This window comes from Schistosoma mansoni, chromosome 1 (genome assembly GCF_000237925.1).
Source record: "Schistosoma mansoni strain Puerto Rico chromosome 1, complete genome".
NCBI lineage: Eukaryota > Metazoa > Platyhelminthes > Trematoda > Strigeidida > Schistosomatidae > Schistosoma > Schistosoma mansoni.
The window spans coordinates 47,287,301-47,303,473 of NC_031495.1; the positions used below are offsets into that span (position 1 = coordinate 47,287,301).

General features: G+C 33.1%; 1 protein-coding gene across 1 annotated transcript in view; it reads right to left on the bottom strand.

Annotated features, from left to right (window-relative positions):
* Smp_171790 (hypothetical protein) overlaps window positions 1-16,173 on the bottom strand; it is a gene marked incomplete at both ends in the record, with an annotated part of 108,417 nt that overhangs the window by 47,654 nt on the left and 44,590 nt on the right. Inside the window, 11 exons of the mRNA XM_018794641.1 lie at window positions 1,994-2,207; window positions 3,001-3,068; window positions 3,682-3,947; window positions 5,527-5,723; window positions 7,870-8,118; window positions 8,808-8,897; window positions 9,610-9,883; window positions 9,993-10,223; window positions 10,867-10,960; window positions 12,830-13,313; window positions 14,477-14,656. Of these exons, the coding sequence (XP_018649033.1) occupies window positions 1,994-2,207; window positions 3,001-3,068; window positions 3,682-3,947; window positions 5,527-5,723; window positions 7,870-8,118; window positions 8,808-8,897; window positions 9,610-9,883; window positions 9,993-10,223; window positions 10,867-10,960; window positions 12,830-13,313; window positions 14,477-14,656 (2,347 nt within the window). The remainder of the gene's footprint in view (window positions 1-1,993; window positions 2,208-3,000; window positions 3,069-3,681; window positions 3,948-5,526; window positions 5,724-7,869; window positions 8,119-8,807; window positions 8,898-9,609; window positions 9,884-9,992; window positions 10,224-10,866; window positions 10,961-12,829; window positions 13,314-14,476; window positions 14,657-16,173) is intronic.

The following is a 16,173-nucleotide window of genomic DNA, read 5'->3' on the forward strand; positions in this document are numbered from 1 at the left end:
CAGGGAAAACTTGGAAGCACTGGACGGCCGTTTCGTTCTAATGTGAGACTCCTCAGGTCCTGGGTTCGAATCTCGCGATGCGAGGTCGTGGATGCGCACTGCTGAGGAGTCCCACAATAGGGAGAAACGGCCGTCTAGTGCTTCCAGGTTTTCCTTGGCGGTCTAGCTTTAATTGACTCACTTTTTCAAATATGAAAATGACAATAACATTGAAATATATACAATTTTCACTGGAAATAATCTAAGTTTATTGTAATAATCTGTATAAATATAATAATGATAAAAATCACAATCCATCGGTAAGACTGGGGAATATTAATTTATTTAAAGAAAGAAAAATACTACTACTGAATTACTAATTAACTGCTATAATAACTTACTATTTGTTATAAATTGTAAATACCACTTAAATATAATCTGTTCTATTTTGACAAAAGTCATTCATTATTTCAAAAATATTATGTACAGAAAATACAGATATTGTTTACCTCATATATAATTCATTAAATAATTTCAGTAGTTAATTAGGAACAAATAACTTTTAAAAAAGTGCATTACGATGGTGATGATGATGACAACAGAAACTGCTATGTTTGATGAGATTACGATATCACATGAAACTGGTGAATAGAACGAAAGTTAGCAACATAAAAACAGGACAAGTCAAACTATCCCACTGCACCCCAGCTATGGTAACTAGAGCGGGAAGGCCGGGTTCAGACGAAGAAAATATATATTCCACAAGCAGTCGGAAACACAATCAACAAGCATACAACTCATGCGTGTATATACAGTACAATAATGTCCTTGGGAAATGTCACAAAATAGCGTACTAAATGAGGAAGCGAACCGATAACATTTAAGGTCCTTCGAAGTAGAAAATACAAACTGAAGGTTAAAGTAGACATGAAAACAAGAAATTCAAATTTCCAAAAATGAGACATTCACCAATTGATTTCTGGGGATCTACCATCCTCAACAGCAACAAAAATATGTTGCAAGATGATAGACGTAAGGAAACTTACCAAGAGTTTCTTGAGGAAAATTTTTCTGAATTATAAAACTTGTACAATTCAACAGTTCATTACTTTCTGCACAGATTTAAGTTTGAAAAGGTATATCAGGTCACATATGCAAAACACGACAATAGGCAGGGGGAATATAATTATCGTCAGAAGCTGCAAAGTACTCATATAACATATTATACATAGCCTTCAATCTTCTTACATCTGTATCTTTCGGTGTGTTCTGCCATCTAAACTGTATTCTCTTCTGACCTCCAAGTGTTGTGACAATGCTGTGTTTTCAATGTAACGAAACTTTTCACTCTGTCTGACAATTGTAGCGATTTCGACGTCACGTCCTGATACACAGTACTTACAAACAGTCTTGTGAGTAGCGTCCACTACCCCGTCGGTATTTACGCGATAATCATGACCAATAGTTGCATGATCTTATATGAGATTTTACAAATTTTGGGGCATTAATGCAGATTCATTCACTCTTTATCGTTTCACAGATCTTAATTTTCCAAGATTGTCATTTCTTTATTTCTTTATTTTATTTCATCTTTTTTGTTTAGTTCCACTAACACTGCTGCTATTACCATATCAACCACGCTGACATTCTTTTTGTGAATTTTATCTTTTCTCTCTTGATTTCATATGACAATATGGACTGATGTACTATTGTATCGGAAGCTATGCTAAAAATAACTGTTTGATATTTTGTCATTTAGGAATAAATCAAAATCCAGAATTAAACGCCCCCCTAAAATTAATATCCCCAATTAATCCAATGTATGGGAAGGCGTGAAAACAAGCTTTTTGTCACAAAACATTTACATCAGAACTAAAGAAACAACGCTGATTATAAGAAATACAAACAATAACAATTAATACACATTTCCACAAACCCGTTAAACACGATGTGTGTAGTGATAATCGGTTTATTAGATATAAACAGTTAAATTTCAAGAAAAAAGTGTACATACCACGATCAAGTGTGAAAGGTTTAAGCCAAACAATGGGTCGATTTAAAGAAATAAGAAATGCATCTTGTTCACCATGACCTCTACTGTTAGAAGTGGACAATTCCATATTTTGATTTGGTGCAAATTTTTCATCGGCTAGTAAAGAACGTAAAGCGATTGACGTGCGGAAAAATGCAACATTTTGAAAATCAGGGCTAAGCGCATGAAATGTATCCTGTATAAATTCAAAGCACAGGGAAATTATTTTGAAAAAAAAGAAAAAACATTTGTAGCGGAATATTCAATTATAATTTATTTAAATCTAAATTCATATGAGTCTATTTCTAAATGTCCCCAGAACCTTTAACTTTAGAATTATAAGTGATAAATAAGTTAACCAATAACACATTCTACAGTTAACGTCTATAAGAATAAATTTTTTAATAAAAATAAATATGATTGCTTTAAAGAGGTGACTGATTTTCAAAGGGCAATAACACTTTCGAAACAGTCGTTACAAAAAGAGACCCTTAAATGATACTGTAGTTAGTCAAAAGGGTTGTAAAATTTTTAAAACAGAAGTGAATAATATACAAGTGTAAATCAACGAAACTGGCAACACTGAAAATATGCGGTTGAAAAAAATAGTAAAAATAGATTTATTAGGGACGAAGTTGCAATATGATGACTAAGCTATATTATGTAGAAACCCAGTTTATTTGATGTTATATGGAACCATAAACAATCAGCAGAAAGTCTTAGACATTATTAGCACTTGTCACCGAGATGTACCCATACCCTCTCTGACTGTCTCTCTTTTAGGATATAAAATTGCATCTTCTGTTTTTTTTTAAAAAACATTGTTATTTAGCTACTTGAGTAGCTACTGTTTACAATGGTTGATGAAATTGATTAATAAACAATGTCCTGAAAGTTGATCAGATTTTATCGATAAATTTATCTTAATTGTTAATTATTTGACTAGGTTGTAAAGGTAAAAGGATAGTGTTATAACGTATTTAACTCACCTGATCAAAATAACCTAGATCTAAACCGATATTGGCTATAGTAGCATATATGAAAAGAGAATTATGACCTGTAATAAATAAAAATAAGACTGAAATATGCATAACAGGAATAGTAATAAAGAAAAATTAATGAAATTGATTTATATACATGTTAAATATATTTTTATTTTGTAAAGTACAGATTTATTGCATAGGTCAGTTGGTTAAGTGAGCTCAGTAGCCCAGTGAATAAAGCGTCAACATTTGGAGTGAAAGGTATTGGGTTTAAGTCATCAACATCGAGCTGTAGATATATATATATATATATTAGTTCATTACGAAGTATCACTTATTTTTCAACATTACACTGAGTGAGCACTCAGATATTGTCTCATGTTATATTCTAAGTATGTCCTGAATGTATAAAGATTTATAAAAGATCTGAATGTATAAAGATTTATAAAAGATCGGTTGCTGAAGAGTTTTGAAGATTCTCCTTAAACGATTTATGACAGTCAACAAAAAACTCAAATAGGTAAGTTCTTGAGACATTGAAAATTAGTTAATAATGAACCTACTGGTTATAAGTATATTATCAGAAGGCATACTATTCTACATACTAATATGTTGAGCCCAAAATGGCTAGCATAAATACATCCATAAATAGGTAATTGAGATAAAGTAGCTTAACATCATACTCACTACTAGTTAATTGTACCGAAGATTTCCTTCCCGATTCAAAGTGATAACTAGATGTAGTATTAGGACGAATATTCAAATTTGATGGTCTCTTTTGAGGTAAATCATTTGGTTTGTTGTTGGATGAATGAAATGTTGATACATTCTGATGATTAAATAAATGTGTTTGTGAAACACGATTGGTTAATTCAACTTCAATTTTTCTAGCTTCCAGTTTAATTGCACCATTTTTTGTAGATGCTAACAGTTGAATTTCTTTCATTCGTATTCTGTAAGAAGAGGAAGAATATAATCTCAAAAAGAGAAGGAAATGAGTATTTTAGGTGCATGAGAAATAAGATTGTCAACTGATACAAAATAAATCCGACAAGTAGAATATAAAATCAGTCACATAAGAAATATTTTTAGATTTGCTTTTAAAAGAACCGTATTATAAGTTAGAGAAAACGCTTTGAATAGGAAGCTTGATGTATTGGTGTTCGTCTACAAATAGTCATTAGCATTCTATCAGTTACCAAATAAGTAGGAGACTTGGAGTCAGATGAGCATGTCAGAAGAAATGTAATTTAACTAGCAGATATTGTTTATGACGAATCCGTCTAGAAAATCAACAAAAGGCTTATGAAAAAGGGAAATTTTGTCATTCCAAAATGCAACAAGCGTTATCCAGAAGAGTTAAATGTTACAATGATTATAAAACCTACGATTTTAGAATTATTCTAATAGTTCACAAACGAATTCCAGGATCTGAGATTCTTAAAAGTAACCGGTAAAAGATAAGCACATGTTGATGGTTTGGCAGAATTCATTATCGATCATTGGTATTTAATTAAGACGTTTAACAAATATCTATCAGTTTGAAAATAAAAATGAATCGCAAGCAATTTTAAGTAACGTTATATGACCCTAAAGATTGCTACAGACTGTATTACATCAATCTTTCCTATAAATTACGTTAGTTAAAAGACCTTCATAGTTGGTTTCAAATATTGATGATATGTACGAGACATCGTTTATGTATGTAGTTGATCTCGGCATTGATTAGAGGTAAGTACTAAACTATACTTGTAACATGTAGTAATTTTCATCAAAAGGTCTTGTTGTCATATAATAGACACAATTATATATATGTATACAGATTGTGTTAGCTATCTATAACGTCGGTAGTTTTGAATGTTTCATTGTTTCAAATACGTTCAAAAGTTTGTGATAAGATTCAGTAATATTATCGTTTGAATTACAGTCAATAATATACATACAGTAAAATCCTAAAGAGCTGTATGCATTTTCCAAATCTTGCAGGTTATCATTAAACAATCTAGGGTAACGATTGAAAGAAATTCAGTAATATGTCCCTGTTTAAATGTATTCGTATATGAGCATGTATAAGAATTTTAGGAGAATGTATACGCGAAATATAACTGATAACTGAAGTCGAAGGGTAAAACAAAGACAAAAACAAATACTCAAAAACTTATCACTATTAGAAATCAAGGAGAATACTCGAAAATAGCTAACTAAGTAGAAGGTTGAAGTTGATTAGAACGCAAATGCCATACTTATAAATTATATGTAAATAATTGATAATAGAACATTTTCAATATTATTGAAATACATAATAAATAACCGGGAACAACGATTGCTATCCATTGCCCTGTGAACTAGACCTTTAGAACAAAGGCTGCGGCTGTGGCCCCCTAGAAACAACTGGCTTCCGTTTGAGGACCTGGATAGCATCACAGCCCATACATAAATCAAGTGACTTGTGTGGCGCATATTTATTCGGTGTCCCATTGCACCAATATATATGTGTTCAAATAAATTAAATAAATTCCAATTAGACAATACTTGATTGTAAATTTAGCTCTTCCACGTGCAGCACGTGACAAAAGCCAGTCACCAGTTGGAATATTTTGAGTATTGGATGTATTTGAACGTATAAAATCTTCTGGTTGACTCATCTGATTATATGTAGATCTTGAAATTGGTTTGCGCAGACGAGGTCGTTCTTCACCAGCCATTTTTTGTATAACTTCATTAATTTCCTAAATTATAAAAAAATGGTACGTTATTATTGTACAGAATCTGTAATATAATGTGTTTGAAAGAGGACTGACCTTATGAAAATAAGTTATACCTAAAAATACTATCAGATAATCCTACTCGAGAAATTTGCCCGTATTCATTTTACATAACAATACCCTTTGTGTAGAAGCATAGGCCACCAACCAGCATTCTCCACCCAACTGTCATGGGCAGTCTTTTCAAGTTGTTTCCATATGTCATTCATCCTTTTCATGTCTGCTTCCAATTCCCGAAGCAGTGTGTTCTTTGGCCTTACACTTTTGTACCTCCCTTCAGGATTCCAAGTTAGCGCTTGTCTCGTCATGTAGTTTGAAGATTTCTGCAATGTATGTCCTATCCACATCCAACGTCTTCTAATTTCCTCTTCATCTGGAAGTTGATATTTTATCTTCCACATTAGGATGTTGCTGATGTTATCCGACCAACAGACATTGAGTATTTTATGTAGACAACTATTTATAAATACTTTCACCTTCCTTACGATGATTGTAGTAGTTCTCCACGTTTTAGGTTCATACAGTAGAACTGTCTTGACGTCCATATTGAAGATTCTGAGTTTGATGTTGGTTTTCGGACAGTTGTTTTGAGTTCCATATGTTGGTCAATTGTAGGAATGCTGTCCTTGCTTTGCCAATCCTCACCTTTACATCTGTATCAGATCCTCCTTACTCATCAATGATGCTTCCCAGGTACATGAATGTTTTCACATCTTCCAGAGCTTCTCCATCAAGTGTGATTGGCTTGGCGTTCTCCGTGTTGTATTTGGGAGTCTTGCTTTTTCCTTTGTGTATGTTGAGGCCTAATGATTCAGAGGCTACTGCTACACTAGCTGTCTTCAATCGTATTTGTTCGTGTGTATGGAATAGAGCGGCATCTTCATCTGCGATGTTCAAATCGTCTAGTTGCATCCAAGCTGTTTATTGTATTTCGTACTTCCCCTCAGATGTTGAGGTCTTCATAATACAGTCAATCACCAGAAGAAAGAGGAAGGGGGAGAGTAAGCAGTCTTTTCTGATTCCGGTTCTCACTTGGAATGCGTCTTTCAACTGTCCTCCATCCACTACTTTGCGGTGTAGTCAGTCGTGTAAATTCCGGATGATCTTGACAATCTTCTCAGCTAATCACACCATAATGTTCACTTATTCAGTGTCAAATACTTTCTCGTCGTCAATGAAGTTGATGTGCAGTGACGAGTTCCATTCAATTGATTGCTGACGATGATTTGCAGTGTCGCAATTTGGTCTATATACGACCGATCCTTACGGAGTCCGGTCTGTTGATCTCGAAGTTGGACGTCTACTGAGTCTTTCATCTGGTTTAGAAACACTGTTGAAAACGTTACCTGGTGCTTATAGTAATGTGATGCCTCCATAGTTTTCACACTTGCTCAGGTCTTTCTTTGGTATTTTGATGAAGTATTCTTCTTCCCAGTGTGTAGGCAGTTGTTTTTTCTGCTAAATCTTCCTGAATAGAATGTGTAGCGTGTTTGCAATTATTTCTATGTCCGACTTTTGTGCTTTGACCGGCTTATTGTCAAGTACAGCTGCTTTCCCACTATTGATTTGCCTGATTTCTTCAATTGTTGGTGGAGTGACATCTATAGAAAGGTGTGTGCTGCTTCAATATCTAGTGGATTCAATAGAGTTGGCCTATTTAAGAGTCCCTCGAAGTGTTCTACCCATCTGTACCCCTGGTCTTGAATCTCAGTGCTTGGTTTGCCTTCTTTTTCCTTGACTGGTTGCTCTGGTTTAATATATTTCCCTGTCAATTTCTTCGTTGTATTAAACAGTTGTTTGGTATTCCCTTCTCTTGCAGCTTTTCCGCTGTCGTTGAGAAAAAATCATCAGTAAACATTAAATCCATGTTTATTATTCCTTATCTTGAATGAAAAACACTGATAGATTTTACAAGATAGACTACCATATTATTATTTAAATTTCCACATAAAAGAGAACTGGTCGGTTGAATAATTTTTCAGTTAAATTTTTATTGAATTCAAAGCATTTCATCTAAATCTCAAAGCTATCAGTAATTGACAATGTAATTAGGATACTAATAAAGGTATAAACGATATTTTATTATAAACAGAATGATTATGTATGCTACCTTCATGAATAACTTTACAACAACCATAATATAGTTCAACATGTCTGTAGTTAAATTCTGTTCCAAAGTATCAATTTGTATTTGAATATCCAAGTATAGGCCTTGTTCTGCTTCCAAACCATATGTGAGTATAGGCTCTTTTCGTTGACTACGAGCATAACGACCGCCTGATGAAACACGTTGAACAATTGAAGCCAAAATACGAGGGAAAGGTAATGAGATTGATGTTGGAAAGTTAGCTGGGGGACGCTGGAATATGGAAATTTAACGATGTTAATAGGCTAAAAAGTGATATATTCAGAAATAAACTAGTTCATTATTTAGCATTTGAATGAAACAATACCACTTTAAAGAATTTGAAAAGTTGATAACACCAACATAAATTGTAAGTAAGCAAAAAAAATAAACGGACAGAACAAAAACTAAAAAATGGTTTATATCGCGAAGTGTGCAACTATTGGTAAAACGGGAACACTAGATAGTTGCACAGTTCACATATGGAACTCTTCCGAAATGTGTATCTACAATTCCACCTACAGTCGAACCATCAGTTTTTAGATCTCACGATAAAAGTTTTATCATTTCAACTACTGAATTTGCATTGGACAGTACACAATCCAAATCTCAGTCAATTTGTGCCAGTTAATTTTGAATAGGAAATTATATCAGCCAAAGGGAAGTGAATAGTTGCGTCCATACTAATTTGAAACTCTACATAAATTTGTACTTCAGACTCAGTCAAAAATAGAACTCTAATAACTTTACTAAGTGCTAGGTTGTAATTGGTCCCAAAAGAGTAGATCCTGTTCTGAGAAACAAGCAATCGATATCAGATTTTAGAAACTTTCATAAATCACCTGCAAAAATCATGCATAAAATATGAATAAAAGCGAAAAAACTATTGCTTATAAACATTATCTGATTAATGTAGGACTGACCATAGACTTGAGACTAAGTGAATGATCTGTTATACTGATATCCACATAGTTACGTGATCCAACCTGACCAGTTACATATACAGGATCAATCTAAAATGAAACAAAAACAGTGAGAAAAATGAATAGGAAAAATTATTGTAAACGGAGTTCCTTTCAACTAGTCAAGTGAATTTTAAAAAATTCACAATAATCCTAGTGAATTAAGAAGTAAGTCATGAAATTAAGAATAGTCAACGCGCATAATTTGTAAAAATAACGAGAGTGCTAATGCAGCTGAAGCAATGAAATAAGAAGCGATAACGTATGTTGCTAAACATGAGTAAATAAACAGAGGTTCAACTATGTATTAAATGACTACGTATAGTAAAATAAGGTAAACAAGTAAGGAAGTATAGAGTTATGCGGTAACTGTTAATTATATTTTTGTGTTATATCAAAAAATTAGCTCGGTTTGCAGAAAAAAAGAATCCAGAAATTTAATATTTGATATTACTTTACAATATAAACAATACAAAAATAACTATTTTTGAAAATAACCAAACGAACATTAAACATGTAATGATGACTTCATTTATGCACTAGACTTCATCTACTGGATAATGAGTTCTAAACCGTAGATATAATTCAATAAGTTCAGTATAGTACCATCACGAGCCCTCAAGTTAACAATTACAATTTAAAGCTACATAATGTAGTGGATTTCCTAGACAAACATGAATTATCCTTAGGCATATTCAAGGCATATTCAAAAATCCCATAAAAATTAATGAATAAAATATTTGATAGTAAATTTTAAACTAACATGATAAACAGCTTTCAATGTAGAATGCAACGCTACATTAACAGTTAAACCTTGTAAAACAGCTAAGAGATTAAATGACAACGGTGGTGATGATGGATTAATTTTGTTAGCAGCTTTTGCATTCACTACAATTTGTCCAGGTTCCATTGTTGTTAATGGTTGATATGATGATATTGACGATCGTAAATAATTTGATGGATCACTTGCTGTTGTAGCAGTAGTAGTAGTACTGCAGGTTGTTGGAGTTGTTGTCATACGAGATCCAGACGAACGCCTAATTATTGAGGAAATAAATAATAAGTTATAATAAAATAAAATGTGAAAATCTTCATATAAAAAGCAAAAATATTATAAAATTAAAATAAATACAAATATAAAATTACCAAGAATGAATTTGTGCATAACCGGTATTTGGATTTCTTAAAAGTTCATAAACAGTAGAAGAGATACGTTTAGCTTGACGTTGTACAACACTATGTAATCGTACAGGATGATGTGGTAAAGTGACCAGTATTCTTCCAAGGCTTATAACACAAGCATTTTTTTCTGATTGTAAATTCCGACTACATGAAAGCATGATATGTGAACGTCCAGCTTTTACACATACAACTTCCCTGGAGAAAATGAAAGAGAATTGAGTAAATTTTTTATAATCAGAATATGATGTGTCAAAACAATCTATAAAGTAAATAACAAGAAAGTCAAAGAATTGATTTAACATCATGTTGATTGAACAATTCATAACAATTCTTGAAAACTTGTTTACAAGTGTTCAACTTCTAAATAGTAAACAAACTCATTAGTAATGCATAGCAAAATTTGCTTGAAATCATATGTACAAAGAAATTACTATGAAACGTAATACTTGTAAAAAAACACTTTGTGTACAACAAAATTACAGGTGGTGAAGTGAGGTTACATTTAATTATTACTGGAATAATCAAAAAATATTGTTATTTACTCATCAAATTATTCACTAGGTATATTTTTATGAACTTAGTTTTTTGTAACATTATATAATCGTTGTTGATACTATTAGGTTGCTCAAACCGGAATAGTTGGAGAAGGATTTGATTTTCAAACTTAGTGTAGCCGGAAGTCGGACTCCGTAATTACTGAGCTACCGTTTCATATCCTTGTAAATATAATGAATTAGGAATCAGCAAGAAATGTCACAACAGAATGATAAGCAAAAAACTTATAATTACCTTGTACAATAATTATATCATATTTTAATTTATTCTGAAAATAACTTACTGAATTTTTAATGGTGACTTTTCAGTTAATTGAATATTACTATCACTATAGTGTAAATTTGAACTATGTGTTAGGAATTTTTCTGAGAAACTGCCTAAATGATAAACAATATGAAAAAAAGCAGCAAAGAAGTCAATGAGACTTTAAAAAAACCTTCATAGTGATTAGTTGATGGACAATTATTAAATGATAAAAGAAGAATAAATACAATGATAGTGATTACAATTTTTTGTGGAAAAAGTGTTAATTTCATTTGCAGAAATATCATTTAAACAGAGTGATTAAACGTTTAATTAAAATATAATTATTCTATGGTTGATCGATCACTGGATAACATTTACACATATGAAATAATATGGTTTGCTAACTTGAACACAAAGTATGTTAAGAATAAAGAAGAGATTTTGGGAAGAATTGATGGAGGCAAAGAGTCACTGAAAATAAACTTTCCTGTAGCTAAACTGGTTTCACTATACAACACAAAAGGCTTGTTTAAGCCAATCAAAGATGGATCAATATCTTTTTGATGTCGCTTTCAGTTTCACTTAAAAACTTACAAATGTACATGTAGTAGTAATTATATAGGAAGGAGTGGGAGAAGAGTCTTTATTAAGTTTTCTGAACAAGTCTCGAGAAACGTACTCATAATAAGCGGAAATTTTTTAAAAAGTTAGATTATAAGGTGCTTATTGGATAGTGAATATTTGTAAAGCATCCAAGACCATGGAGAAAAACGATTAAAACTAATTTTATTCGGTCTTGTAGGGCAGATTACTATTAAGCGTCTCTGACCTAACCCGTTTGTATTGAAGAAAAGCACAAGTCTTTCTTTGCCATCGCGAATATGACCATAATCACACGATTCTTGTATCTCGTGGAATCTCACATTTTCATTCAAACTCAATTCTAATGATGTAAAATGATCATGTAATTATTTATTTATTTTCATTACGACTGAGTAAAATATTATCACCGTTATGAGTATAACTTCATCTCCTTGGCTTCAAATGAATATTTTTAGACATATAAATATACACGGGATAGCAGTTTCCTCCTAATATGTGACAACTCAGAAAGGTGCATCCAAGACCTCGCCATTAAGAGTTGAACTCAGGACTTATGGTCTCGAGCACTATTGAACCGGAACCCAATGACGTATATTGCCTAACTTTAGTCACTTTGTGACATTAAACTATCACTTTTTGTTGCCTATGGTAGATAACACTCTCACATACGACATGAATGAACTTCGCAAGTCTGACTAGAACTTCAAAAAGTGAGTCTCGTAGTGGCTAGTAAGCAAAATTACCATATATACGGGGGTTTTGTGGAGATAACTTGCATTTATAACTAGACCAGACGAAAACACAGTGGTTTAAAAGTTAAGTGCTCGCGCGCGAGATAGAATGTCCTGAATTCTGTGTGTAAAAATAATACGTCCAACCTTTCATCCTTCCTTGACTCTAATTATCTTTCCTAATGTGTTTTGATCTTGTTACTGACATCGTTATTATTTTGTACTTTTTTCAACCGTTACTAGTTATTATGATCTACCAATTTTTTTATGATTATTATTCAATAGTTATCATGACCTTTAAGCTTTTCAGTTTTCCCTTGTATCAATTATTTGTCAAATTTCTGATCCATAAATTATTTTTATCTTCCTATTCTCTGACCTGCCGGTCACTACGCTTTGATAGTTGAAATCTCAGATCACTTTATTATGTAGTTTCTTTTCATTCTTCTAAAGACTCATATATTTATAAAATAACTCTAAAGACAAATGTACAGCCTACGTAAATGATGTCATGGAAAAGGAAATTAACCTCGCTGAATAATTTTTGTTTTTATCCATCATGATACAATGAGTTACATTAATTAATAACTAAATCCCTTAAAAATCATATATAAAAATAAATAAACTTTATAACGGTAAATATGAATTGTGATTCAAAAGACTAACCATGACCCCGTATTTGTTTAGTAAGTGTAAATGAACCATGAACATTTCTAACACCTGCATTCAAATTAAGTTCACTGAGTACAGCACTAACAGCCATTTGACGTATTTTCGCTGTAACAAATACAACAAGTGGTATACGTTCACCCCAAACCCATGGATAAGTAAATTGTTCTAAACCATGATTAGTTGTAGTTAGACGATCTTTCTTTGATGATGTATCAGATAAACCAAAAAAAGGATATCTTGATGATTGATTATTACATGTTGGAACTTTAAAAATATTCTGAAATTTATCTCCAATGACAACAGCAGAAGGGCGAGATAAAAATGCTTGTATACTAGGATTCCATGGATTCGTAAATGAAGACTTATGATTTTGACTGTTAACTTCTTTAGAACCGATTAATTCGTGATCTCTGTCTATTTCTTCATTTAAAACACGATATGTTACAGTGGGAAAAGTTTTCCTGCCGAACAGAATTCCCTTAAAAAACAAATACAAATCGTAAATGAAGACTATTGGAAAACTAGAAGTTATTTTTGTTCACTTACCCAGATTAGTAATAAACTCAATGGTTATTTATAATGTATCGAAAAAGCTTACATATAAGATGTGATATCTATTGTTAACTATTTATTTCTACAGATTGTATGTAAATGGTTGTAAATAATATTGCTTGAAACAACAAAACTTGATAGGACATCAAATAAACTGAAAAAAGAACTCTATGAACACTAGTGAACAATGACGAGTTTCAGTTTATTGAGATGAGGTTCACACTAATGAACAAGCGAGGAAAAGGGCAAGCACTGATAAGAGCAATAATCAAAAAGGTGCAAATTGAATGAAGGAAAAAAAATTATAAGGGTCTGAAATTTGGTTGGTTTAACATCAATCTATTTTGCCCATACGACTAATTAAAAACCCAGCTCTTTAAACATTCAATACTTTCAACGAATATTGTAACTTTTGAAATTAAGCGACAATTTTTTGATTATTATTACCACCCCTGTCATGTTATCACATACATCTGTTTCGAGAATTTAGTTAACTTGCCTAATAGTTAGTATAGGGTTCTATAGTAATGAGATTTAGTGAATCTTTCCAGTTACTCCTGAATATTATTGTGTTATGATATTCGCAACATATTTACTTTAAGTTACTGACTAATATATTTCCGTGCCCCTTTTTAATGGTCACCCTTTTGCTCTGGCCCTAATGAATAGATACATTGGAATGATGACATTACAGTAAACTATAATGATGGTTACAATATATAACTACATATTTCATTAACTTTACTAATGATGTTGTAACATTACCATGGAATTTATTCTGATTACTGTTACAATAAATGCCAGTTGAAACAACAATAGAACTTATTATAATTAAAAAGGATAGGCTAAATTATTAGTAAACAGCCAAGATAATAAGCAAAATAAAAGACAAAGGAGATAAACAACTCATTTTTCTGGAGAAATGGTTCGAATTAGTCACGACTTCTTATGAAAACGTTTACTTTGATTCTAAAAAAGCAATACAGTGAAGTGTAAAAAAATAAAACATAAAGGTCAAACAATTAATGTTGAGATTTATGGATACCTAGAAAGAAAGTGAAATAGAAGAGAAATTCATTAAATCAGTACCTTATTCACTGTAGGTGAATTTAGATTGAAAGTACTTGGGGGCCAATGATTGGTGGGATGATAGCTGCCAGATTGATCATTTTTAACATTACACGATTCTGAAGTACATATAATATTGTGGTCACGATCTTCTTCTGTGATAGTAGGCATAGCTCCACTTGGTACTGAAGTGAAGATAGGCTGAAATTAAAAACAGATTGTGTAGATATTAAAGAGCAGTATTCAATCAATTTTTTTAAAACCAATAAACAGATTCTAAGAGGGTTAAACTATGATATTCATTAAACCATTTAAAACCCGACTGTTGCTGCTACCTTGACGTGGTGGTCAGGCTTGCTTAACGTGATTAACCAGTCGAGTTATACTGGCGGGAACAATCGTTCCTCAAGGTCCTACCATACCATACTAGTCGGTTGAAGAGCTGGCTCCAGAGGTCTTTAAATATGTTGGTCCAATTTTAACGATTAGGTTGACTAATATTTAAGCTAAAATCTTGGAGTTGGACGTAGTCTTTTACAGCCGGTCACAATCACTGATTGTCCCAATATATAAGAAGGGGTGAAAATCATCCTGTGATAACTATAGAGGGATCAGTTTGACTTATATTGCATCTAAAATACTTGCCTCAATAATTATCGGGCGCCTAGCTAAGACTCGTGAACTGCGAACACAAGAAAATCAGGCTGACTTCAAACCTGGTCGTGACTGCATCGACCACATATTCACTATTCTTCAGGTTTAAGAGCACAGACATGCTTATCGGCGTCCGAGAATGATAGTTTTTCTTGACTTAAAGGCAGCAATTGACTCTGTAGACCGAGAGGTTTTGTGTAAGTGTCTGTCATTGAAAGGTGTACCTGAGAAGTACATAAATCTTGTCAAGGCTCTTCACTCGATCAATACCAGTCGAGTGAGAGCTTATGGCGAACTGTCATCTGATTTTACAATTTCAAGAGATGTCCGTCAAGGCTGTCCACTATCCCCATTTTTGTTTCACTTCATTATAGACCTACTGCTGGAAATAACACTCCCGTCGACTGAATGAAGTAGTCGAACGCGTCGACAACTTCACTTATCTTGGAAGTCTGATCAGCCCTAATGGGTTGGTGTCTGACGAAATCTCAGCACGGATTCAAAAAGCTCGTTTGGCTTTTGCCAACTTACGTCACCTATGGCGAAGACGAGATATCCGTCTATCAATTAAGGGACGAGTATACTGCGCAGCAGTTCGCTCTGTCCTACTTTCGGCTATAAAACATGGCAATAAAGAGTAGAAGATGCCACAGATGTCTTAGAAATATTGCTCGCATCTGCTGGGATCACCGAGTAAGTAATAGTGAGGTTAGACACAGGGTATTAGGGAATGATGGTAAATCAGTTGATGAGGTCATGAATCTTCATCGACTGAGATGGTTGGGCCACGTGTTACGTATGCCTGAACACCGATTACCACGACGCACTATGCTGATTAGTATTAGCGATGGTTGGAAGAAAGTTAGGGGCGGCCAAACCAAAACATGGCATCAGTGCTTGAAGTCACTAACTTCTAGTCTGAGCCATGTTGGTAGATGCAGACTACTTGGTTGGGGTCCGCGTGACTATCGTAACCAATGGTTGGAGACTCTGGGTGACATGGCGCAGAATCGATCACAATGGTGTAGGTGTATACACTCTTTATCTTCCCTTAAACCTTGAGA